This window comes from Mangifera indica, chromosome 2 (assembly GCF_011075055.1).
Source record: "Mangifera indica cultivar Alphonso chromosome 2, CATAS_Mindica_2.1, whole genome shotgun sequence".
NCBI classification, from domain to species: domain Eukaryota; kingdom Viridiplantae; phylum Streptophyta; class Magnoliopsida; order Sapindales; family Anacardiaceae; genus Mangifera; species Mangifera indica.
In genome coordinates this window covers 4,425,174-4,451,110 of record NC_058138.1, presented here as the reverse complement: position 1 = coordinate 4,451,110, position 25,937 = coordinate 4,425,174, and the positions used below count along the sequence as shown (strand labels likewise).

The window sequence follows — 25,937 nt, the reverse complement described above, 5'->3', positions numbered from 1 at the left end:
AATAAATCATTTACTCAAATTTATAAAATATATTAGATTTATCTTTATCAATCATTTAAACCTATTTGTTTTTCTAGTTCATTATGCATACAATAAATAAACAATATATACATTTTTTTTTCTTTTATGTTGCAAGTAATAGTCATGAGACTCTGGTGTATGAATAGTATTATATGTACAAACAATATGTATAATTATATACATAAATAATTATATATTACTATTTGATTAGATAATTTTAAATTAGAGATAAAACAATACTCCATCATATGGTGATGTCACTATTTGTATACATTGTTTGTACACATAATTTTATTTATAATACATTCTCTTACCATTGTTATCCCAACAATTGCAAAATTTTTTATCTTCCTTCTAATATCTAATTTAGTTAATTAAATAAAAATTTGAAAGTATGGTGCATATCCTTGCAATTGTTAGGACTCCACAAAAAAATTTTATACTTTCCTTTACAATAACACTTGGAAGCTTCGAACAATTATAGTTTGTCTATTGAAAAGACCAAACTTTGTTTTTTTTTGCCTATTGAAAGGACTAAACTTCCAAAAATTTTCTTAAAGAAACCAATCTTCTAAACCTTTCTATTGAATGAATTAAACTTTCACTATTTTATATTGAGTATACCTGTGTGTGCCACAAAATAAAGCAATTTAAGATTAAGAGCTCAAACTAAAAACATGAAATCTCTTCTTCATCTTGTAACTAAAATTTCTCCATCGTCTGCCCGTGGTTTTAGTATTAGGTTTCCCACACAAATACTTGCTTTGTGTTGAACATTTGTACATTTTCCTGTTTGTTTTTCTTTGGGTTAAATGACAGTATCTCCCAACAGATTGCCTAATCAAAGTCATTGTAACTGGAGAATTAATGATATTGTGGCATGCATAACAACAAATAAGTTTGAATTAAAGAAAATATTCATTCAACAATTGAATTGAAGGCTTAAAATCCAAACAATGCAAACAAATATGGCATATTGTGAATGCAACATTTAAAATCTCCAGGGAGAGGTTCTGAGTCCTTCACCGGCGCTGAAAGTTCAACCGCCAGACAAAAATGGCGAAAAGAGAAGCAAAAGCTAAAGGGTAGATAGCAAGAATAGTTGCCGAGAGACCTAAGCGATCATGGCGAAACCCAAAATAATCTTTCAAGAAGGTTTTTACTGTTTTTACTTCGCCAAATACCATAACCAACTTGTCAATGTCTCCATATTGGGAACTAAGCATAAGATTTATTGTCCAGGAAGTAGGCATCAAGTAATAGAACCAAACCCACCACCTTGGAATATGCTGCAAAATGAACAACAAGATCGAGTAATACTTTTAAGTACTAATTGTATGAAACTTAAGAAGTGTTGCGATGTGATTACCGGCTCTGGTACAAAGAATCCTGAAAATAGATTAAGCAAGGAGAAGGAGGCTGCAGCTAGTATTGTAGCTACCATGTAGTTTGGTGTCAAAGATGTAAGCATCATGCCCAAATAAGTATAGTACATCAATGTACATAACATCGCGTAGAAGTACCAAAAAATTTTATATGCAGATGTATGATATCCGATCATCGAGTATGTGATGAGGACAAACACGATTGTTTGAATGCACACGTAAGGAATCTCAATTATCACCTGGAAAATTGATATGACACAATTGTCTTACGGATGATGTCTTGATCTTCAAGTAAAGGAATTCTATAATTTCTGGGAAATTTGTACCTGCGCGAGTGCATAAGCCCACGGCGAGTACATCCCTGCAAATCTTTCTCGATACATAACAGTTCTCTCTGTTGCGACACATGGTAGTACTGATATGCAGTTACTTATGCCAAAGAAGATCACAGTACCACACATTGCACCAAGTATATTGAACAAATTCTGCTGGTTGTTTCTGTCAAATTTACAATATAAATGTTAGTTGGACATCAATTAAAATATTTGACAGTAGAGGTACTAAATCAGGTATCTTACAAAAGCCCTGAATATGATATGGTTTAGGACGGTTTATCACTCGTCACAGATCTAACAAATTTTACATAAAAATGAAAAAGAAGGTGAACTTTGGAGGAACCTACAATTTTTCTCCTTGGTTCCAATAAACTGCACCAAAAATCAAAGATGCAGAAAATGCATGCAATAGACGTATCAAATTATACGAAGGACTTCTCCAATAGGACAAGTTTTGCTTCCATAAGCAAGATTTGAATTGTCCCCACCCATTTTGTGCGAAGGATGTAGGAAAATGCAGATCTCTTGAACCGGGCGGTGGAGTACTCAACTGTTTTACATGGTCTTTGTTTTTCCTACAAATGATGTACAAGAAAAAAATGTCATTTGGAACTCACAACAGTCAATAAGTGCAGAAATGGAACTCACATATATAAAGCAGAATCCCTGTATATTTGAGCAAAATCTACACCAAGTGTTGCTTCAACTGATACCGAAGAGACTTCTAACATCCATGTCGCAGGATTGTAATTATCTCTAATTTTCGGCACCCCTGGGATACTCTGTTGAGAAAAGACCATAAGAATAGTCCAATATCATTTGCAGAATTCAAGTCTCAGGCTGAAATAGATGCAAACATTCTTTATGAAGAACAACCTCAAAATATTCGATAACTTTACACGAGTGTCGTCCTAATGGTCCACAATAGATTAGTTGACCACCAGATTTCAGAAGAATCAACTGCAGTGGCAATGAGAGGATCATGGGCATCAGTTTCACAATTCAGAGGACATCACAAAATTTCATTTCAATTTTTAAAGTTAGAAAGAAGTTTGTACCGCATCGAATGCTTCAAATATGTGAGTACTTGGTTGGTGGATGGTGCAGTTAATTGTTCTTCCTGTATCAGCTACATTCTTCACTGTCCGCATGACGATAGCAGCAGCACGAGCATCTAGACCAGTTGTAGGTTCATCCATGAAAATTATAGATGGATTAGCAACAAGCTCTACAGCTATTGTTAGCCGCTTGCGTTGCTCAGTTGATAAACCACTAACATCTGGTATGCCGACTAAAGAATCCTTGATCCCATCAAGCTCAATGGTTTCAAGCACTTCATTCACAAATTCCTACAGATAAAAATCTAAAGAAGTTCCAGTACAATTCATCTCAGGAATGCATACAGGACTGTCAGATGCCACAAAAATAGTCTTACTCTCTTAGTTTTCGCATCAATCTGAGGATCTAGACGCAGCCAGGCTGAGAAAAGCAGAGATTCTTCTACTGTGATTTGAGGTGAATGGACGTCAGTTTGCTCACAATAACCTGATATCCTAGCAAATGTTTCTTGAACCTTGGGATAACCATTGATTTTTATTTCCCCCTCAATATAGCCACTTGTTTTTCTTCCAGCAAGAACATCAAGAAGAGTGGTTTTTCCAGCTCCACTAACACCCATTAATGCAGTAAGAACACCAGGTGTAAATGTGCCTGTAATATCACGAAGAAGTTGCAGTCTTTTCTGATTAAATCCACGTTTCTTCATTGCCTGTGCCGACGATTTCAAAGAAAACAGAAAATAAATGTCATATGATCTTATGACTTTAAAATCTTACATAGAAGAATGTTAGTGCAGGACTAATTACCGCAGGGGTGTCAATGTAGTATTGCACATCCTGAAATGTGATTGATAAAGGTTCAAAAGGCAAGACCATCCTGCCTGCTGGGTGACAGAACAAAATGAAAACGTAAAAATTATTGAACTGAAGAACAAGCTGAAATATAAGCAGTGAAACAAATTGTAGACCTTTTTTCACAGGATCCTGTGAAAACAGGTCTACACAAATAAACCTTTTGTGGATTCTTTATTTGTACTCCTTGGTTGTTCTTCTATATATGCCCCATCATTTGAATCTTCACTTCGTTGTATCTGTGCAAGCTTTTCATGTGAAATGATAGCGCGAGAGGTCTCTGAAGCTGAATGAGCATTAACAGGGTCAATAACGAAGCATGATCCATCTCTTAAACTAAAGATACAGTTATAAGGAAGATGAATTTACATTTGTAACTCAAGGAAAGAGCAAAGGCAAAGTTGAAAATTAAAGAGAATCCAATCAAGGCAGCAAGTGCAATCCAAAAAATATATCCATCAAAGTTCTGTCCACGGCTGTCCAGTATTTCTCTCCCGATTGTCATATTCGGACGCAAAGGCTACAAGTGAGAATGAAACATTGATTATACTCTCTTACTGCAACACCATATATAAGAAGGTGAGTGAGAGACTAACCTTTTGCCATCGCGGAGCAAGGAACTCATTTATAGTGAGGCCTATCTGCCCATATGTCAGTGGGAAAACCCAAAATCCCCATTTCAGCCACTTGGGCATGGACACTGAAAGCAATAAGATAGTTTAAGGTTATTCAATTAGTTTGATGTCCTTAAATCAGATAAAGGAAGAGATATGAATTAACTTACATCTTGTGATTGTAATGCCACTAAATAACAAGAGCAGTAGTAAAAGAAAACTTGCAGCTACTATAGCTGTAACTGGAGTGTGAAACATAGAGCCTAGGAGACGGAACATGGATATTGATGCTGCGTGCATTGCAAAAAGCAGAATGAACTGGCGAATGAACCTAACAACATTGCAAATTATTAAAAAAAAATCACTTCAAAAGGATTCTGCAGATAAACAAGTATAATCATAGGCATGAAGCTGTAGCACAATACTCACCTACTGAACTCGGGGCTGTATCCAAAGACATAATAAGTAAGACATGTCCAAACAAGAGATACCATAAATGAAAGAGGAAGCTTTAGAAGTGCAGCCGGGATTGCATAAGCCCAAGCTGGGTAGAAACCCAGCCCTTTTTGTTTACAGAAAACTGCGAGTCGTGAAACAGTGAGGGCAACCTCTGGAATCCCATCAGCAACAATTACGTAAAGTGCAAAATTCAAGGCTCCTATGTAGTAATTTGAATCAACAACACCCACATGCATTCGAGTACGCAGAAATACTGTGTATGTGATCAATGCAATCACAACAAGCTGCATACAGAAAAAGTAGGCTAAATTGACTTAAATGACCAAATACTTTTCACTAGTAAGGTTTTGGAAGACTGCAGAAGTAGCAAATGATAACCTGGCTTATTTTAAACACATAGATGAAAGAATTTCTCTTCATGAGGAGAAACTCCCTGGACAAGCAAGCTCTAAATAGTTCCCATCTCGAAAGAGAATACACAGTGAAGGAAATAGCAGCCTTGTGGCTTTTAGTTTTATCATATGGTACAGAGAGATCTTCATCAAGCTCCTCGCCGAGAGGAGATTGCTTAAATTTCCTAGAGAAATTATCCACTGAAATATAATTGTGGGGAATTTCAGTGTGGAACCAATACTGTTCTTGATCTTTTCTTGATATGACCTGCATTAGTGAAAGTTGAAGTACTAGAATGTGAGAATGCAAAAGAAATAGATTGGAAGTTGCAATGGACTTACCTCCTGGAGAAAGTCAGCAACCGCTTTTCTTTCGGGACACCTGAACCCACAGCCCTCAAAAAATCCTAGAACACTTTCACGTGGACCATGATACACAATCTTTCCTTCTGCCATTAGTATAATGTCATCAAAGAGATCAAAGGTTTCAGGTGACGGTTGAAGAAGTGAAACCAGTATGGTAGCATCATTGATATGTGCCAATTGTTGAAGACAAACAACAATCTGAAATGTGGTAGAAATGTCTAAGCCATTTGTTATTTCATCCATGAACAAAGCGTTTATGGGACCAACTATGATCTCCCCTGCATAATTAGAATACAATTCCTTGGTTAAAGTTTAAACCAAAATTGAGAAAACATTCTTCGTATAACTAACACTGATCTTGGCCTTAGTACCTGTTGTCAGTCTTTTTCTCTGACCTCCAGAAATGCCTCTTCTCAAAGCATCTCCCACCATTGATTCGGCACATATATCAAGTCCAAGAATCTGAGAAGCAAAGGAAATAATTCGCGTGTAAACTGATAAAGCATTTCATGAATGTGAAAAGGAAAAATTATTTCAGCTCTACTAATGAAAATTACTTTCAACGTGTAATCAGTTTGAAGGTTTTCTCTTAGGCCTTTGACAGAGATTGCCTGTAAAAACAAACTATATTTATCAGCTTTGCAATGCATAAGCACACAGCATGGAGGAAAAAGGACATTATTGGCAAAGTTTATATACCTTCATATATGTATCTATGTCTGGATCCGGGACAATTCCTGCACTCTTCTCCCGTCTACTGATTTCTGACAAAAGTTCTTCATAGGCAGAAGCAAACATTACACTTTTTACTGCTACATTGAGTGTTATATTCAAGTTTAACACAATGTTGAATTCAAGGAAACATACCTGCTCGGGTTCCCACACCTTGACAACGAGCAGAAAAATCAAGAGTTTCCCTTGCGGTCATCTCAGAGATGTGAACATCGTTTTGACTTACATATGCAGATGTTTTCTGTGGTACAAATTCTTCTAATTTGTATCCATTGTAAGAAACCTCCCCTGTGACCTATTGAACAAAATTTGAAAGGGAAAACAACAAAAGTGATTAGAACGCTTTCTAAACCTGAAAACTTTCAGCCCATTGAAACTTATGAACGAAGATAATATCAATTTCTTCTCCTGGTTGAGAATCGGTAACCGGTCAATCATATCAGTTGGAAATTGAAAAGAAAAATTCCACTTATTTAGCAAGACATCATAAAAGAATGTCACCTTGAGAGAATTCTTCTGATTTCCTGAGAGAGCCTTTAAAAGGGAAGTCTTCCCACATCCCGGAGGACCCAGCAATAATGTCATCCTGCAAAAAGATCAAGCAACCCAATTTAGTCAACTGAAAATGCAATTTACCTTACTCAAAGAAAGTATGTATAGCTTACCTTCTAGGCTTTATGATGCCACTAACATCTTTAACAATGCTTATTTTGGCTTGGCGTGAATTTGAACCCAATAGCTTTGAAAAGTCCTATATGACAAGGTCGATAAGATTTAGTCTAAATAGTTCAAATCTAACTAAGTAGATATACTTCGCTGCAACATTGTATCTATAAAATTTTCAAGATATTTAGAACATTTGAACTCTGTAAAACACAGTTTCAATAGACTTACAGGAATCATGCTTTCAATAGAATTCCATATTGTAGGCAAAGGCTTTCCATAAACTACTTCACATTCAGCTTCCACACACAAGTTCTTGTATCTCACTTCTACTGTGGGCAATTTTATTCCAACTCTGCACAAATCAATCCAAAATAGGATATCAATCTCAATCTCATGCATCAAACAATTTTCTAATATATGTATTTACATCGTTCAAGGAGTCAAGGGCCTTGGCCAACGATGGCCAAAGCAGATAATAGTGGCCCCATCTGTGGGACGATGCCAGGTGCTCTTTCCACATGACAGCCACTAAAGTAGGTACTATCTGTTTTGGACTTCTTTGGTCTTACGGCTTTGCGAGGGGGACAATAAATTTATATTGATCCAAGGCTCTCAAATCCTATTAGACGAGGGATTTTTAGCATCTAACGTATCTATATCCATAATCAGCTGATCTAGCTGGTACAAAAAACAGTGAAACTGACAAGAATTGAAAAAAATTATACATATTTGCCATACTCTCTACAGTGAAGTTAACAATGGAAAAATCAACAAGACCACTTACTTATCAATTCTCTCTCTGATTTTCCTCAGTAACCGGAGGTTATCATTCTCAATATGTTTGAGGAGTTTTTCTATGAGTTGGTGACGTTCAGGAGCTTCAAGCTTGGTAACATCAACCAGCTTCTTCGCAGCTTTATGTTCATGAACTGAGTTTCTGTCACCATCTTCATCAAACAAAGATAATCTTAACCTGTCAGTAGTTGGTAATCTCTCAACTGCAGCCCACTGCGAGGCGTATTCATTGTCATGATCGTCCATCTCTATCCCCAGAGACATTTCTGAACTGCCCACAAGCTGAAGAGTGAATTGGAATTGTTGTAACTATTAACATAAATAATGTTAGTCGTTAACTGATAACTGTGACAAAGGAATCATTAGGAATGATCGAACAGTGTACAAAACCAGCCCAAGGTATATCTTACTTGGAAAATTTCTCGGCTTTTTGAAGAAAAATATGTTGCATGCATACACTGAAATACTTGCAAATACTATTGAGAAGAATAAATAGAAAGTCAATTGGAGAAAAATAATCCTTACCCTGATAAAATATCTTATTTTACTAACCCAATATATATATATATAGATATTTTTTGTTTCATGGGGTGGCTCCAATCATTAGTTGGCTCAATTTGAATTCATTACTTGCTTTAAACAAGCTAATCTCAAATTAAAGTTCTAGTTTGGTAGTTTAACTCGAGATTGATTTGTTTATCTATCTTATGACACCATTTATTTCGTCATTAATGTTGTTTACCCTTCTCACAATATTGTTCGCCTTGTTGACAACCCTCTAGTAATACTATATATTAATACAAATGACCTTGAGCTAAGTTAGTTATTATAAATTCGATCCAATCCGAGTTGACTTAGTTTAAATCCACCACTCAACTGAAACAAATCAATCTCAAGCTAGAGGTTTAGCTCGATAGTTTGGCTCAAAATCGATTTGTTTGTCCATCCCTAAGTTATCATGGATTATATTTTATCCGAGTTGGTTTAGCTTAAATCCAACACTCAACTCAAACAAGTTTGAGCTAAGTTAGGCATTATGGATTCAGTCCAATCCTAGTTGGTTTGTCTCAAATCTACCTTTCACTTTGCTAATAACTCTCTAGTAATACTATGTACCAATTCGAATGAGCTTGAGTTAAGTTGGGTATTATAGATTAGATTTAAACCGAGTTGGCTCCATTCAAATCCATCGTTTAGCTCAAACAAGCTTCAGCTAAGTTGGGCATTATGGATTTGAAACAATTTGAGTTGGCTTAACGCAAATCCACTGCTCAACTCAAACAAGTCGATCTTAGGCTTAATAGTTTAGCTCAATTTTGACTCATTTGTCTATCCTTAAGTTGGGCATTATGGATTATATTCTATCCAAGTTGGCTCAACTCGAATACAACACTCAACTCAAACGAGTTTGGGTTAAGTTAGGCATTATTGCTTCTATCCGATCCAAGTTGGTTCCACTAAAATTCACCTTTCAACTCAAACAAGCCAATCTTGAGCTAGAATATTAGTTTGATAGTTTGGCTTGAGATCAACTTATTTATCCATCTCACAACACCATTCATCACATTCGTGACACTTTCTACCCATGCGACAATATTGTTAATGTTACTGAGTACCTTTTGGTGATATTGTGCACCATCTTGAATGAGTTTGAACTCACGCTTGCCATCATCAATTCAATCCAAGCTTGAACCAATCCTCCATTATATATATATATATATATATATATATATATATATATATATATATATATATATATATATTTTTTTTTTTTTTTTTTTTTTTTTTTTTTTTTTTTTTTTTTTTATGGCACGCTAGAAATCATTTTCTCAAATTCTAGATCATATGGGTATTTGCTTTAAAGCTACACTACATCAATTAATTCTGCATAGAAATTATTCTGCATATGACTCATTTTGTCTCTTTTTTTTTTTTTTCTTTTCCCTTTTTTTCTATTTTCTTTTTTTAAATGTTTAAGGGACAAGCTATAATTTTTTAAAATATTAGAGATATTCATCAAACCTTTCATATGGGTTTTGGAAATCAAAAAAATTACAGGTATTTTTAAAATTTTAATAAACCCAATGACAATGGCACCCTAAAGAACTGACAAAAAATGCAACACTAAAAATTTGTTAGAATTTTGATATTTTTTAAGAGTTTAAATAATAATTTTTTAAACTGATAAAGATTTTAAATTAAGTGTTAATGATTGTTTTGTAATTTTAATAAAAGGTTAAAACAATCATTTTTAGAAAAACCTAACAGGTTTATTAACAATAACAAAAATGGATGATAGGTGAAAATTTAATACTTTGAAACTTAAAGCATGAAAATTTGTCATTTCATCAAACCTTGGGTGGGACATAGTTATTGGGCCCAAATATTCTATATTATTTTCCAAAGCATAAGGAAATAGTTTTTCTCACTTTAGATATGTTAAATTCTTTTTGTGTGAAGAAGGTGATTGGAGGCATGGATACGGATCATTGCTGTCTTGTATAGTCAGTAAGACATGGAGGCATCTTGTTTTCGATGCGGAGAGAAAGAGTAATGTTATTTAGTTTTAAAACTAGTTTCTTCGTCCTTTATCACATTCAAATATAAATTAAAGTCAAAAGTGTGCTAACTTGTCATAAAAAGTATGGGTGGAACTTATAGCTAATTTGAATGGAGTGTTAGGCTCAAACGAATTAAACTAGAATAGAGGTTGCCCTATCTCAAGTTCGAGTTAGGTTAACCCAACTCAATCAGGTTGTCATAAAATCACTAATAAAATTATCTTTTCCAATGATTTTTCTTCCTTTTTGACCTTTTTTGTCTTTTTTATCTCCAACGATCTTCTTTTTATTCTCCAATTACTTCTCCAACAAACTCACCACTAGCTTGAGTAAGTTAAACTCTAACTCGAGTTGATTGTTTTGATTTTCAGTTGAACTCAAATTTCTTTTGTTCAGATTTGACTTGACTTAAATCTAATCCTAAATTCAAAAGTATATATTTTGATGCTAGATTGAAACGTCAAATGGAGAACACTAGGAGCAAGACAACTTTTTGAATGAGTATACCCACTTTGAGTATACAGATAAGTACATATTTATGTATGTCATCACATGATTGGATGTTATTTTATCTTAATTCAAAATTGTTCAATCATATGATAGCACACATCTAATATAAATTGAGCATAGTTTTATTGAATCATTAATTTAGTAATAACAGCATCCTGTGTTATTTTAATTATCAATCATTGTTAAAGAATTTAATAATATGCTTAATTAGATTTCACAGTCATCAATCCTTTTATAATCACTTAGTTTTTCTATTTATTTATTTTATCATGAATTTTGTAAGTTATATATTTGCTAAAAATAATTTTAAATAATAACTTGCTATTATATATCTTTCCTATTTTATTGATTATTTTGTATTAGGTGAAATTTATTGAAATATACTATTAGGGGAGCTTTGATGGAGGGTAAAAAAAATATTATTTTGATAATCTATATTTTATCAGTTAAATTAGTTTGTCGGATTTATAAATAATAAATAATTTCGGTAATCTTCTATTACCAATTGTTATAAAGTAAGTAAAATAAGTTGTAATCATATTATCACCTTCATCTTAAGTATTTAAAATTACCTAGGTAATTTTTATTTTATTATAATTATATTTTTATTTATTAATTTTTTTTAAGAGAAACATAACCTTATTTTCAATTAATATCATAAGTAACATAAAAAATATTTTAGAATAATTATACATAAGAAAATAATATACTAGTATTTATAATTACCTCTAACCAAACACAATAATTATTTTTATCTATTAATTTTTACCAAATTTTATCAATCATAGTAGTAATTTATACCAGTAATCTTCTAGTTAATTTATCTTCAGAATAATTTTTTAATTTTGATAATAAAAAATTAACCAAACCAAACACACCTTTAATGTCATAATTTATTATTGTTATGCAGTAAAATTCATATTTTACCTCATTTATAAAATGACATTTAATAATAAAGTAATAAGTTATAAGAATAACGATCAACAACCCAATATGCAGGTAAAAGTCTCTTGATTATAGATGACAACCTTCCAAATCACCTTGTATCCTTATCTCGTGTTTAAGTGGGAAAATAATAACTTATTATCATATTACAGTCAATCAATACTGTAAGCATTGCTTTTCATCTTATAACTATAAAATATTATATAGAGAAAAAGGGACCAAACGTTTAGGATTAACATCCAAGAGGTATCCGAAGATAATTATAGAATCCCCCGTAAAAACATAAAACTTCTATTAAAGATCTCTTTAGTTATTTATGTTCTCTTCAGGACATTCTTTATATAATCACAATGTAAACTTTGTCAAAACACTTTTTTCAAAGTTAAATGAAATAGTCATAAATGTTAATTCTCGAACAACAAATCAAATTACGTTAAAAATTTTTCTTGTCTATGTAATTTTCTCATGTTCTCGTATAATGGATGTAGAGTTACTAATTTCAAGCGTCAATTACTATTAGTAATTTAGCTCTGTAGACAAATAAAAATATCAAATAAAGGTTAAACAAATATATATATATATATATATATATATATATATATATATATATATATATATATATATATATATATATTTATTTAAAGATAATAATTTGTTAAAACGTGACAAAAAATTTATGTATAAATTTTTTATTTATAAATTTTAATTAAAAAAAATAAAGGCGTCTAGAAGAGAGAATGACTAGTTTTTATGTTGTAAAAAAGTTTTAAACGATAAAAATGCAATATAAAATTCATGATTAATTTACCAACCACAAGCACGCTTAGATATATATTATTATTTTAATTTATATATTTGTCATTCCAAATCTCATCATTTGCTTGTTTCTTTTTTTTCAATTTTGTTATGCTCAAAAGAATCAAAATCCATGTAGTATAGGCCATTGACTTTGACAGAAAGAGTCCTCAACATCTGTCAAACTGCCCTAGTCGTGTAATTTTTCATTGCTTCTGATTTAATGAGATTTCTACAACTAGTTTAAATTCTTTTCAGCACTAATTTTCTCAACCAAAAAAAAGTAGAATTTAAAGCTTTTATTTATTAAAAAATATTTAAGATGAAGAATAGTTCCCTTTTTAGAAAGGTAACAATAGACCTAGTAAACATGTGTATGAGTTGGATAAAAACAAGTAAGAGTCTAAAACAGGTTGATTTAAATAATTAATAAAAATAACTTAATAGGTACGGATGCACTCGTTGGTATCCGTGTAAATCATCGACATATATTGCCTTGTCTCTTCTTGTACACTATACCACCAAGCCCAACCAAACACAGTGCCACTACAAACGACCACCATCATGGCTAGAAGACTTTTTTCCATCGCCATTCATATACAAGTCACTATGGTTCATTTGTTGGCTTCGAACTCAGAGCCAAACTGAGAGCCAATGCCATCGATTACGCATCCTCCAAATCTAAAGGTGACAATTCTAATGGAGAAAAAACCTTTTCTTCTCCTTTGAAACCGCTTTAATAACAAGCGACTAAAAGAGCGATGAATGATTAATGGGGTTTCAAACCTTCTCTTCTCCTTTGAAACCCCTTTTAATAAAGGTGATGGTGAGTATAGAGAGATGAAGGAGTTGTGGAGGACTAAAAATGAGCATTTTGAGTAATATAGGAGAAAAATAGATGAAAAATAATTCCAAGTACTCACAGGTATGCCTAACCCATAAAAAAGAGACATTTATGAGTAAAAGTCCATAAACTTGTTACCGGTACATTTGTTTTACGGATATCTAAAGATAACTCGTCCGTTGGCTAGGTCTAAAGACCAACTTATCATCAAATATGAACATTGTTTGCTATGAGCCTTGCGGCTTTAACTTCTATGAATTTGTTTTGGGACTTCACATAAGTTTGTTCTACAAAATGCACATGATTTTGATCATTTTTATGAACTTGCATTTGAACTTGATGCAACTTCCTTTACTCAAAATACATCTAATTAATTAGTGTAAATGAATGATTCGGTAACTCTAAATATGATTAATCATTATAGAGGCAATTATTTTTGTATAGGTTGACTATGACAATGGAAACTTTCTTAAACAAACACAAGATTGATGATTCTAAACAACTTGATTAGAGAAGTTAAAACTCCGCTCTTTAATCTTGAACAAGAGAAGTGTAAAATATTTCTCTTGTTAGTGAATCAACAGGTAGCTCTATCAATAGCGGATAACGAGTAGTTATTCTTTAATTTGTAATGTTGTTTGTTACATCTATCAACAACCAATAGTTGTCCTTTAGGTATGTCAATTATTAATGGGGTATCTTTTCACCTTCTTTTTATTACAACTTAGCTTACTCTTGATATCCTCTATCAAATTTAACAAGCTAAATAGCATGTTTAGCTTCCACCAACTTTTGAAGTAAACATTCTTGAAATAAAATCCTCCCTGAGACTCTAGAGGAAAAAACAAGAGCAAACCTCCTTTAAATTCATCATACAAAGGATTTAATTAACTTTTCTTTGAAAAATTCAAATTGATCATATCCTTTTATGTTGAACCTCCCTTATATTGATCATCAATTTAGTCTTTATTTTGAACGCATTAGTTATTTTGCCATGAATAAGGAATATACTTTCTAAGTCTCTATTTACAACCTTTTCCCTTATAAAATGTATATTGATCTCAATGTGTTAAGTTTTGGCACACTGGAGGAATTGAATCAAAGGTAGTGACACTAACGTTATCTCACCATAGTATTGGTATTTCTATCACCAATGTACTTTTAATTCTTTAAAAAGTTGTAGAATTCAAATTATCTCTTGTAATGCTCATAGGTAAGCTCAAAGGCATTTTATTCTTTTCTTTTGTATTGATATGATTTGAATTGTGTGTTATTGATTTTATAGTAAGGACGGTTGTGCACCAAGGGGGTGATGGTCGTTCATGCCTTGGAACGGCAAAAAAGTCATTTTGCGTCATGTACATGAAAATGATTAAGTATGGAGGAATGCATGCTCATGTCTATAAGAGTACACGCCCATGTATGTGTTCATCAAATATGAAATTGGATAAGGTTTAGTTTCATGGCGATTTTAGAAATAGCCATTAGTGAGTAACAGCAGCAATACTTATGTGGGGGAGACACATGGCCATTCATCATGTATGTTTGACAAAATAAAAATAGGCGCAAGGCCAAATGCATTTTATTTTGTATCAATATTCTTTCAACAGCCAAACAACAAGAGAGATATTTAGAAGGAGGTCAAAAAGAACAAGAGGAAGGGTTGGATTTGTTAGGATCACCAAAGCCATGTGAAGACAAGCATTCTTTGGAAGACAAGTATGGTGTCCCCTTTGGCTAATCAGTTGATTATTGTTGTTTAGCATATGGTATGTATTCATGAGTTTTATGATTCCATGGTTATTACATTATGTTTAGGGTAATTTCATGGGTGTTTGTTTGTTTAACGAATGCTAAGACAATATATGGATTATATGGATATGTTCTATGTGATAAGTTTATGGATTCGTGAAGATATTGTACATGATCGGAGAAATTGAAGGTGTGTATATATTTCTTACTGAAGAAAATATGTTTAGGATGCTTAGAGATATATCATGAATGATGGTGTATTCTTTTTTTGTTTGATTTTGGTCAAAGATTGACAAAATAGAAAGATTAGATATTTTCAAATTGTGATACACGATCGTGTAAGCAAATAGGGATGCTCATGTACCTCTCTTGTAGACAAACAATCATCATATGCAAAGAACACTCATCTTAGGGTTAAATTACACATGTTGGTGTGGTATGGGACACATGCTCATGTGGTTTTCCTAAAAGGATGCTTATGTAGGAGAAACGGACAATGATGACTTAAGCACTTTAACAGCGTTAAAATGATGTCAAGTCAATGTTAAACAAGATTAGAAGGACTCTTATCCCTAAAAAGAATGACGCTCGTGTGAAAGGCACGAGAAGCAAGGTCAAGGGATGTCTATGTAACTAAAGTATAAAGTATATTTTACCCCTAGTTATGTGTGAAGAATGGAAAATTAAAGAAAGCCCTTAGTAAAGGCGAAATAAGATAACTTACTATTATAAAAGTGCCCAACTATATGAAAGACGACACAAAACCCAATCAAGTTGAACCTAGGTTAGAGATAAAGAAAGATAAGGAAAATTGTGTACACCTAGATAGTCACTAGTTATGTGTATAAGTGGTGATATATGTGAAAGCAATAAGGTTATCTGAGAGATAGATACTTTTGAGATACATCATGCACTCGACGTCAAGGTGCATTAGCCACTCATTTTAAGTTCAAATGTGCATGGTAAGAGAGAGTGACATTTTAGTTGGTTTTTCATGTGGTTAGCAAAATGCATCACACATGCACCCATTGTAGAGGTCATATAAAGATAGTAATCTAGTTAGCAATCCCATAGTTGTACGTGTATGGTAAGGGAAGGACTATGATCAATTTTTGCTCACATGACCAGGGTACATAATTAATTAGCCTAAGAGTTCGACTAACATGTGTGCGAGGCACATAGACAATAACCATCTAGGGTGTCGATTGTTTTCACAAGGGCATCATATATGTCAAGTTCAATTTAAGCCTTAGTTATCTTTGTGACATTACCTATGTATGTAGGGCACGAGGGTGCCAAAAGAATATGAGTGGGCATAGGAAGATGTTGGAAAACATCCGCTTTAACCACACAAAGATTTAGTAATGTAATGTCAGATTTGAGATATGTTGTGTGCAAAGTGTTGAGAAATTACCTACTTACTGAACGTTTTTCACTCACACATTCCCTTTGTAATATTGTAGGTAGAGGTGAGTAGCAAGGCATGTCAGAGAGCCAACAATCTAGCTTAGGCCATTGCCCAAGGCTAAAGGGCATCATTTTCAGATTTATATTGGGCTTGTGTAATTATTGCTTCATTTCGGAACTATTTAAGTTATGCACTGTACTTATGTTATTGGATTTTCAAGCACAAGATGTGTGGATAGTTTATGAATTTAATGTTGAAGTATTTTAGTTATATCATTACTCTTTTTTGCATGCATTTTGAGTAAGCATTTGTTAGTATGCTCTTTATTCCACTATACTCAATAGAAAGTTTAAGTTGTAAAAGTCTCTTCAGGGTATAGTCCATGTAGAGGTATATACTTGAAGAAGGGTGTTACACCTCTATTGTAGTATATCTTTCAAAGATTAATGGAATTACTACTTAAAAATCCATGGTACATTGTTCTTTTAAGATACATAAGCAATCTTTTGCATGTTTGCCATTGTAATGCGGTAAGAGATTGCATGAACTGGTTTAGCTTATTGATAGCACAAGTTATATCTGGTTTGGTAATAGTTAGATATTGTAATGATACAACTATTTCTTGTAAAGAATGTTATAAGCAAAAGGATTCACTATCATGTACTAACAAATTTACAGAAGATACCATTGGTGTTGGGCAACTACTCATTTCAAAAAAATTTGTTTTCTTAAGTAGGTCTCCATTGTACTTAAGTTTGATTGAGACATAGATAAGAATGGTAATTCAATAGTTCAAACAGGAATAGGGACAGAGACGGAGACAAGGACGGGGTGGGGAGGGAAATTTACACTATATAAAAGTTTTGAATTATTACAAATATATCTTAACACCTAAAATTTTTTTTTTTTTTTTTTTTGCATGGATGGGGAGAGCAATGAGGGAAATTTTTCCCACAAGATGATGAGGGGAAAGGCAGAGAAATTTTCTCACAAGGAAGGGACAAAAATTCTCTATCATCCTCATATAAAAGGCAAAGCAGGGACGAATATTTGTTGTCATCCTCATATTAGAGACAGGGTATGGATGAGAAAAGGTTTTCCTTACAATGATGGGAACAAATATTAGGATATTCAGCTCCGTCTCGCCACACCCCGTTGCTATTCCTAGCTATAAACATATATGAGTTCAAGAGACACACTAAAATCCCATTTAAATTTAAAATTGATTTGACAAACCAATCAATGAGCATGCATTAAAAATTACTCATGTTAATTCATATTTGTCTTTTAATTAAGTAGCGTGAAAACCTGACTAAAAAGACAATTCTAAGTGCTTTCCATTTTCAACACTTAAAATTTTGAAAATGTTTTTCTTGTTTATAAATGTTTTAAAACATACCCAAACAATCAAGTATTTTGAGAATTTTTTACCCATCATTTAGGCATTATATAGAAATATGTGTAAAAAGCTTATAATTTCTTAAGAGTAAAATTGGGTAAATTAATAATAAATATTAATTTATATATTAATAATATATCATCATATGATCGATTATTATTATTTTATTTTTAATTTAAAATTAATTAATTATATAATAATATATCATTATTAATACATATTTTACTGTTGTCTAATTAAAAAGAAGAATTATTTAGTTTTTGAAGAAAAGAAAAACTCAATTCCACATTTGGAATTTCATAGATTCCTTCCAACTCTTTCCTACCAGCCCTTGTCAAAATTTGGAAATACGCGCGATTTTTTTTCTTTTGTCAATTAGACTTTTGACATTCAATTTGTTGATATTATCGTCTAATCAACATATAAAAATTCTGATAAATAATAATATCAAACTATATATAGATTATGGTGGCAAGTCGAGTTGGGTCAGATAGGGTTAGGTGGGGTACAATGGGGTGAATTTTCCATACCCTATCACGTTCCCATTAGATAAAATCATTACCAGTAGCGTTAGATTCAAATTAAGTTTGTTTGAACTTAAAAATAAACTCAATTCGAACAAACTCAAAACAAGTTTAATGTAAACAAACTTAGTCTCAAGCTTGAACCTAAGAATTGAACATTTTTTAATTTGAGTTTTAGAAGTGTTTTAACTCATCAAACTTATGAGCTTAAAAAATTGTATATGGATTAACTAAAACAATCGCTTTTTAATTAAAAAATGTATCAAAATGACATCATTTTAATCATTTTTGCTCAATTATAGTACCGAAATTTTCACAGCTCTAATCCACCCCCAACTACGGGAATAACAAGGAATCTTTATCCCACCTTGCAGGGAAATATTGATCTCCTTTCCTACCCTCATCGCCATATCTATTATGAAGAAAGGTAATGAGCCGGCAAGAGAGTAGAAAATATGATGATTAGGGTTTAGGATAAAAATGAAATAGAGTTTGACTTTATGTATGAATGGCTTTTTGTAATTATTTGAAAAGGCAAAGATTATATTGGCAAATTTTTACAAGAATTATTTTGTAGCGAGACGAGGGAGGAATAGGTTAAGGAGATATTTGCAACATCTTAATTCAATAGGTCGATCCATCATTAAAATTGTGGTTGCATTTAAGGTAAGTCATATTCAAGCCTACGACAAAATAGCATACCAAAAAGTTCATGAAGACATGACCTAAGGGTTATAGGCATGTTCAAAACCTTAGTGTTGAGGTAGACCAACATGGCTCGCTAGAGTTTGCCTGACACAACCTATCTATGACACAATGAATTACACTAAATTATGCACACCCAACACGAAGAGGCTTGTCAGTATTTCTACCTGTGACTGAAATTGCTTCTTAACTTGTATGACAAAATAATATCTAAACTCAAGTCAGGCTACGCTAACTTGTATGACAAAATGTTTTATGAAAACAGTTCCTTAATAATTATAGGCATGGCCCAAAGGGGTATTTTAAGTGACAAATTAAAGCGAGGACATTCAAGCAATAAAGATAGGATAATTTTGAAATTTGTTGATAGTATATCAAGATTAAACTTTTAACTTACTTAGTACAGTAATTGTGTAACTGGTTACTAGACAAAGGATTTCATTTACTTTGTATGATCAATTTAATCACAAAAGGGATGATATGACTCAAGTAAGGATTCATTGTTGATAATATATACTTATAGCATGCTTCATAAACTCAGACCAAATTAGTTAGTTCAACTAGGACTTGATGACAGTTCAATCCAAATGAGGTTTAAAAAAGGTTAAGTCAATAGACCAAGTTGAACCATAATTAAATTGAGCGAATGATGATAGGTCACAATTCAACTATCAGTTCAATCCTTGTCCAATGGACCTAATAATATCATGTTGATTTTTGAACTTGAATCTCAATGATTGGTTATATTCTAGTTTAAATATTAATCGAATCGGAAAGACTCAGAATAGCACTTTGACCAAATCTAAATTCAATCCAAATCTAAAAACATTACTTGTAAGAGATGTTTTTAACTCTAAATACATAAATTAATTTAGTTTATAAATTGTTCTCAAATCATAAAACAACATGTTCAGTTATATGGCAAATTAACATTTTTTTTTTTTTATATATCCATATTATTGCCTATTAATTAAAATAAAATCAAGTAAGTATATAATTAATGATGCTAGTGGGGTCATAAAGCCTGGTCAATAGGTTGAAAAGTGTTAATTGGTTTTTGTAAGTAGATTAAATAGTTTCATGCTAGTTTAAGTAACAAAAGAGAAAACTTAATATATAAGAGAGTATAGATTCAAGTGGTTATAATGTCAATTATTGTATCCAAAATTTTATCTGTTCAGTATAATTTATTCACCCTTGAAGTGGCAATCCAATTTGGGTGGTTCCCCATTTGAAAAAAAAAAAAAAAAAAAGGGAGAGGAAGTATGGTATAGGCTTAAGTGGGCTTGGTTTGTTTTTGAGCAGGATAGCATTGTTGCTGGGGCCTCCAGTATGTAGGAAGACTTCCTTAACAAAGGTTCTCTCAGGGAATCAGAGCAATTCACTCAAGGTAATGTGTTTTCCTTGTATAATCATTTGAGTGGTTTCACATCTTCATGCATGTTCAATCTGTTCTGTTCTTCGTCCCTAAACCGGCAAAAGCGTAAAACACTTCAACATTTCTTCAACTTATTTACGGGTTCATAACTAGGAGGCTGAATTGGTAATTATATTTTTTCTAATCGTGTGCCAAAGTGGTAGCTCTGGCTCTACCACTTGATGCCTACATCTAGGACAATAAACAGTATGCTCACTTCCCAGTATAAAGATGTACAAACAGAAGTTCTGGTATTCGGCAAACGCATATGAGTATCTGCCTTCTTAGAAGATTACTTCGGGTCTCACCATGATGGCTTAACTGTTGCAGCGATTGTTCTTGCCGTCTTCCCCATAGCTTATTCTTCTCTGTATGCATATTTTATAGGTAAGTTGAATTTCCAGAATTCCATTAAGCTTGTAATATGTAAATATTGCATACATACACAACAAGTCTATCATAATTTTAATCTTGTGTCCTGATCCTACAAGTATTGGATCATGACATTGAAAATTTTATTATTTAAGCCAACAGAGACAAGTCCTGTAGAGTTCTGTCCTATACGGTTCAATATTTCACAGTTTTATGTTTCATAGAAAACAACTAGTATATTGAAAATCAGAATTTAATGAAGAAAAATCTAATTCTCTCCCACAAAAGAAAAATCTTTCCTCATTTTCTCTCTCCAAAGATTCAACTAGCACTTGCAAATGGACATTCACATGAACATACATCAATACTGCTGCAGAACTGAACCTTTCTATCTCCCTATTACTTTTTCCCTATCAATCTCATATGGGTATCAATCAAGGCAGCTGTCTCTAAATTTTTCATTGACTACAACTCAAAAACAGATATATCTTTTTTTTTAATACATATGGCATACGCATATTTTAAAAAAGGCAATTTTGAAGTTAAAAAAAGGCCAAAAGAACACATTGACACCAAAACAATATAGCAAACTCTTCAGTTAAGCTGCAAGTGCAGTGAATAAGCATGGCATAGTATTGACCACCCCCCACCTCAAAGTATTGAAATGCACATTTTTACTCTTGGGGTTTCTCCCACTTGAGGGGCTTCACTACCTCCCATGTGAAGTCAGGGTCCTCCCTTCCGAAATGCCCATATGCAGCAGTCTTCAAAAACCTGTTGTTGCCACCCCTCTTCAGATCCAGGTTAATGGCAATCATACCAGGCCTGAAATCAAAGTTCTCCTTGACAATCTTGAGAATCTCCTTATCTGGAATCTTTCCAGTTCCATATGTGTCAACAAACACAGAAAGGGGTTCAGGTACACCAATGGCATATGAGACCTGAACAATGCACCGGCGAGCAAGTCCACCAGCAACAATACTCTTAGCTGCCTGCCTGACAATGTAAGCTCCACTTCTGTCAACCTTGGTTGGATCCTTCCCAGAGAATGCACCACCACCATGAGCTCCCCAGCCACCATAAGTATCAATAATGATCTTACGGCCGGTTAGACCAGCATCACCATGAGGCCCACCAATAACAAAACGGCCTGAAGGATTAAGATGGAAGATGGTCTTCTCATCCAGGTACTTCTCTGGGATAACAGGCTTAATAACATGCTCTTTCAGATCAGCAGCAATCTCATCATTAGTAACAGTTTCATCATGCTGTGTAGAGATCAAAACTGTGTGAACGCGAAATGGAACCATTGCACCCTTTTCATTGTAGTACTCAACAGTAACTTGAGTCTTCCCATCAGGTCTCAACCATGGGCAAGTTCCATTCTTGCGAACCTCGGTAAGACGAGCCCCAAGCTTGGTAGCAAGAACATGACTGAGAGGCATAAGTTCGGGTGTCTCGTCAGTTGCATAACCAAACATATGACCCTGGTCACCAGCACCAATTTCCTCAGGACGTTTGGTGAGATGACCATGGACACCCTGAGCAATATCGGGGCTCTGTTGTTCAATACAAACTAAGACTTTACAATTATCAGCATCCAAACCAACATCATCAGAAACAAACCCAATGTTACGACAAGTGTTGCGAACAATCTTTTCATAGTCTACATTAGCCTTGGTTGTGATTTCACCAAAAACCATAACCATGTTAGTCTTGGTACAAGTTTCACAAGCAACTTTGCTATCAGGATCTTGCTCAAGACATGCATCAAGAACTGCATCAGAAATCTGATCACACAGTTTGTCTGGGTGACCCTCGTTCACAGATTCAGATGTGAATAGAAAAGTCTCCATTTTTTGTTCAAAATCTGCAAATCACACACCAACATTTCAACAAAACTTGAACAAAAATTCATCATTCAATGACCCACCAAAAAAAATAACAGCAGATTTCTCAAAACCAACACAAACCGACTTCACGAATCAACCCCATTCACTCAGATCTAAATAAAACCTAACAAAAATTCAATTCAAAATTCCAAAAATTCTCCCTTTTTAAACACACGAAACTGCCATATTTAAAAATTAAACATTAAATTAATATCAAAACAAGACCACTAAACGATAATTCCCTCATTTTAGTGACATTCAGCATATGACTAATGCAATCAAATAATCATTCTCACATTACATTAAAATCATAGTAAAAGTACTAAATTCAGAGTATATTTACGATAAACGATCAAAATTTTATATGAATTTATGATAACAGAATCAAATCCACATTACAATAATGACAGTAGCTAGATGGAGTAGAAGGGTACCTATTAATGAGAGCAGAAATCAGAAAGATGAGAAGAGAATGAGACGCTTCTCTTAACTCGAAGGCGGTACATTTATAGGTGAAGACGGGGGTGTTTTTGCAAAAAAAAAAGTTATAAACGCGTTGGATCTTTGTGGGTCCGGATTAGAGAGAAGGTTGTAAGAGCCGTTGGATGTGTGTGGATGGAGGATTCAGATTTAGTGGAGTCGGTGGGGAAAACGACAGAAGACACCGAATTCTGGGATTTTTCTTCCACTATTTGAATCCCTAATGTTTTAATCTATAACAATAAAGTCCTTAAATGTCGAAAACATAAGTAGCATGTATTCAATTTAAATAATTTTTTATTTTTTATTATCAAAAATAAAAAATTATCATAAATATCAATTATTTATCAGATTATTATATATAAATATAGGTCTACATTATTATAGGTATAAATAATTATTATATTTGATTAAATATAATAAAAAAACATTATATTATTTAAATATTTTAAATATAATTAAGTATAATTATTCTAAAATATTTTTTATACTATTTATAATATTAACTAAAATAAAGGTATTTTTATCATAAAAAATTAACAAGTAAGGATATAACTATAATATAATCAATACTACTTTTTAATATTTATAGGAGGAGGTAATCAGATTAATTTTTATATTATTTATCATATTACTATTGATAATATTATCTAACAAACTAAATAAGATAATAAAATATAAATTATCAGAATAATCTTTAATAACTTTAAACTAAACGCATAATTAAGTTTTTAATTTATATTAAGGTCAATAGAGTCGTTAAAAAAACAAAACCCGAAACCAATTAAATTGTAAAATAACATTTTATATCATAAATTAATGATGAGAGGAGAAGGTTTCAAACTATAACCTTTTTTTCTATTTAATAGAATAAACTTTGTTGATTTTATCGAAATAATTAAACTTTCAAATTTTCTTATTAATTAACTAAATTTTCAACTCTTTTTATTGAATGTTCAAACTTTTATTATTTCCCAAAAAGGTACAAACTAATCACCTTACTTTAAAAATTAAACAAAATAATAATTTTAATTATATTTGTTTAATACATTCAATAAATAGCAAAAATGTAGTCCCTTTAATAAAAAATTTTTAAAGTTAAGTCTTTGGGTGTCATTATCCAAATTAGTTATAGTTACCCTTAAACATGATTGTGAGTCATGCTCAACACAACCTATCGTACTCACTAGACATGTCATGCTATGGCTCGTTAGAAGGTGGGTCTTGCTCGGCATATTGGCTTGTAATATTATTTTCTAAAATTATTTTTAAAATTTTTATATTTTTTATATATTTTTATAGGCCAAATCCTAAGGCTCCTAGCACGACTGCAAAATTGTGGGTCATACTTTTTTGAGAGCTTGGCATAGTCACCCTAATGCAAAGGATTTTTTATGCTAACTTTTGATACCAAGGGAGGCTTTCAGTAAAATAGAAATATTTTGGACCTCCCGGAAAAATGTTTACTGTTTATACAGAAATTTGACTGGCTAACGGCAAAATCGGATTGTTTCACGTTTTCACCAACCCCGTTTGTGAATTTTATTTTTATACAAATTGAAAAAAGGTTGATTTGATGTCTAACCACAATTATATTTTTATTAAAATATATAACATAATCATATAATATTTATTTATTAATTAAAAAACTACACATAGGTATAGCCAAGTTATGTGCAAGTTATTCATGCTCAGTTCGGCTTGTATTGTGCCGAGGTTGTTTTGATACAAACTAAATTAAGCTCGTTTTATTTGTTAGCTTAGTAAGTACACAATTTGGTTTAAATCTAATGTTAATATACCTTTAAAGAATTTAAAATCTTACACTTACAGGTCTGAAATTTTAATTTACTCTTTAAACTTTTATTAGTTAGATATCTTAGTATGATCAATTTTTTATGGCCCTTTTAGCTTTTAAAATTTGAACATATAATCCAATGTCAAACTTTGAATATAGAGAATAATTCAAAGTATATAAATTATAAAATTTAACTATAAATTATTAGATCAAAGCGAAGTAAGCAACTTCTATTAAGGGTGTGGATAATTCGATTTGGTACATTTGAAAATTTTTTCAAACTAAACTAGAAAAAAAAATTATGAAAATCTTCAAACCAAACTAAACCATTTAAAATTACAAACCAAATTAAAAAAATACGGTTTGGATTACGATTTGAACCTATTAAAATCATTTATTTTTAAATATATATTATCAAATAAAATTAATTAAATTATAGTTTCAAAAATATAGCATAAACATGTAAAATAAATATGAAATATATATACAATATACATGAAAATAAAATAACAATATAATTGTGAAAAAAAAGTTGTACGCATAATTGTTTATTGAAAAATTATGTCAAATATAATTATATATATGTCTTTTTAAAAAAATACAGTTTATGATTTAATTAGGTTAGAAAATCGTTCAAACCACAACTCAAACTAAAAACTGTTTTTAAAAAATTTATCGACTTAAACTAAGCTATTTTACAAATTAAACCAAATCGTAATTTTTAAACAATTCAATCCGATTTTACGATTTAAACCGAATTATACACACCCCTAAAATCTATCATAAGCCCAAGCTTGAACCACAAATTCTCGAACTCACCCAAAAACAAAAAGACAAACATCTCCTAAAGCTTCACATAG

The 25,937-nt window shown here is 32.3% G+C and overlaps 2 protein-coding genes across 4 annotated transcripts; both read right to left on the bottom strand.

The window, feature by feature from the left end:
• Positions 1-902: 902 nt before the first annotated feature.
• Positions 903-8,188, bottom strand: LOC123197715 (pleiotropic drug resistance protein 3-like). 3 transcript variants are annotated; one of them, XM_044612056.1, is made up of 25 exons: positions 8,086-8,188; positions 7,665-7,984; positions 7,109-7,232; positions 6,880-6,965; positions 6,716-6,800; positions 6,350-6,509; positions 6,182-6,258; positions 6,040-6,093; positions 5,854-5,944; positions 5,459-5,760; positions 5,103-5,384; positions 4,695-5,008; positions 4,436-4,596; positions 4,248-4,351; positions 4,021-4,171; positions 3,812-3,937; positions 3,607-3,683; positions 3,177-3,509; positions 2,800-3,090; positions 2,618-2,701; positions 2,390-2,523; positions 2,089-2,316; positions 1,733-1,904; positions 1,391-1,645; positions 903-1,310 (listed from the first exon to the last, which is right to left on the bottom strand). In XM_044612056.1, the coding sequence occupies exons 1-25, from the start codon at positions 8,128-8,130 to the stop codon at positions 1,044-1,046; spliced, it is 4,323 nt and encodes a 1,440-aa protein (XP_044467991.1). In that variant the 5' UTR covers positions 8,131-8,188; the 3' UTR covers positions 903-1,043. The 3 variants fall into 3 exon arrangements, with proteins under 3 accessions (XP_044467991.1, XP_044467998.1, XP_044468006.1); XM_044612063.1 differs by having other exon boundaries at positions 3,607-3,680; XM_044612071.1 differs by lacking the exon at positions 1,391-1,645.
• A 13,147-nt stretch (positions 8,189-21,335) lies between these two features.
• Positions 21,336-23,322, bottom strand: LOC123208837 (S-adenosylmethionine synthase-like). Its single transcript, XM_044626421.1, has 2 exons — positions 23,234-23,322; positions 21,336-22,777 (listed from the first exon to the last, which is right to left on the bottom strand). Exon 2 carries the CDS (start codon positions 22,761-22,763, stop codon positions 21,582-21,584), a length of 1,182 nt encoding a protein of 393 aa, XP_044482356.1. The 5' UTR covers positions 22,764-22,777; positions 23,234-23,322; the 3' UTR covers positions 21,336-21,581.
• Positions 23,323-25,937: the final 2,615 nt, after the last annotated feature.

Bases quoted from the DNA above. Each gene is read 5' to 3' on its own strand.
- LOC123197715 (XM_044612056.1), bottom strand. From the start codon at position 8,130: ATGCATGCAACATATTTTTCTTCAAAAAGCCGAGAAATTTTCCAA. The intron at 5,009-5,102 runs GTTATCATTTGC...TTCTGTATGCAG, and splicing joins ATGTGTTTAAAATAAGCCAG to CTTGTTGTGATTGCATTGAT. The intron at 2,317-2,389 runs GTGAGTTCCATT...CATCATTTGTAG, and splicing joins AGGGATTCTGCTTTATATAT to GAAAAACAAAGACCATGTAA.
- LOC123208837 (XM_044626421.1), bottom strand. From the start codon at position 22,763: ATGGAGACTTTTCTATTCACATCTGAATCTGTGAACGAGGGTCACCCA.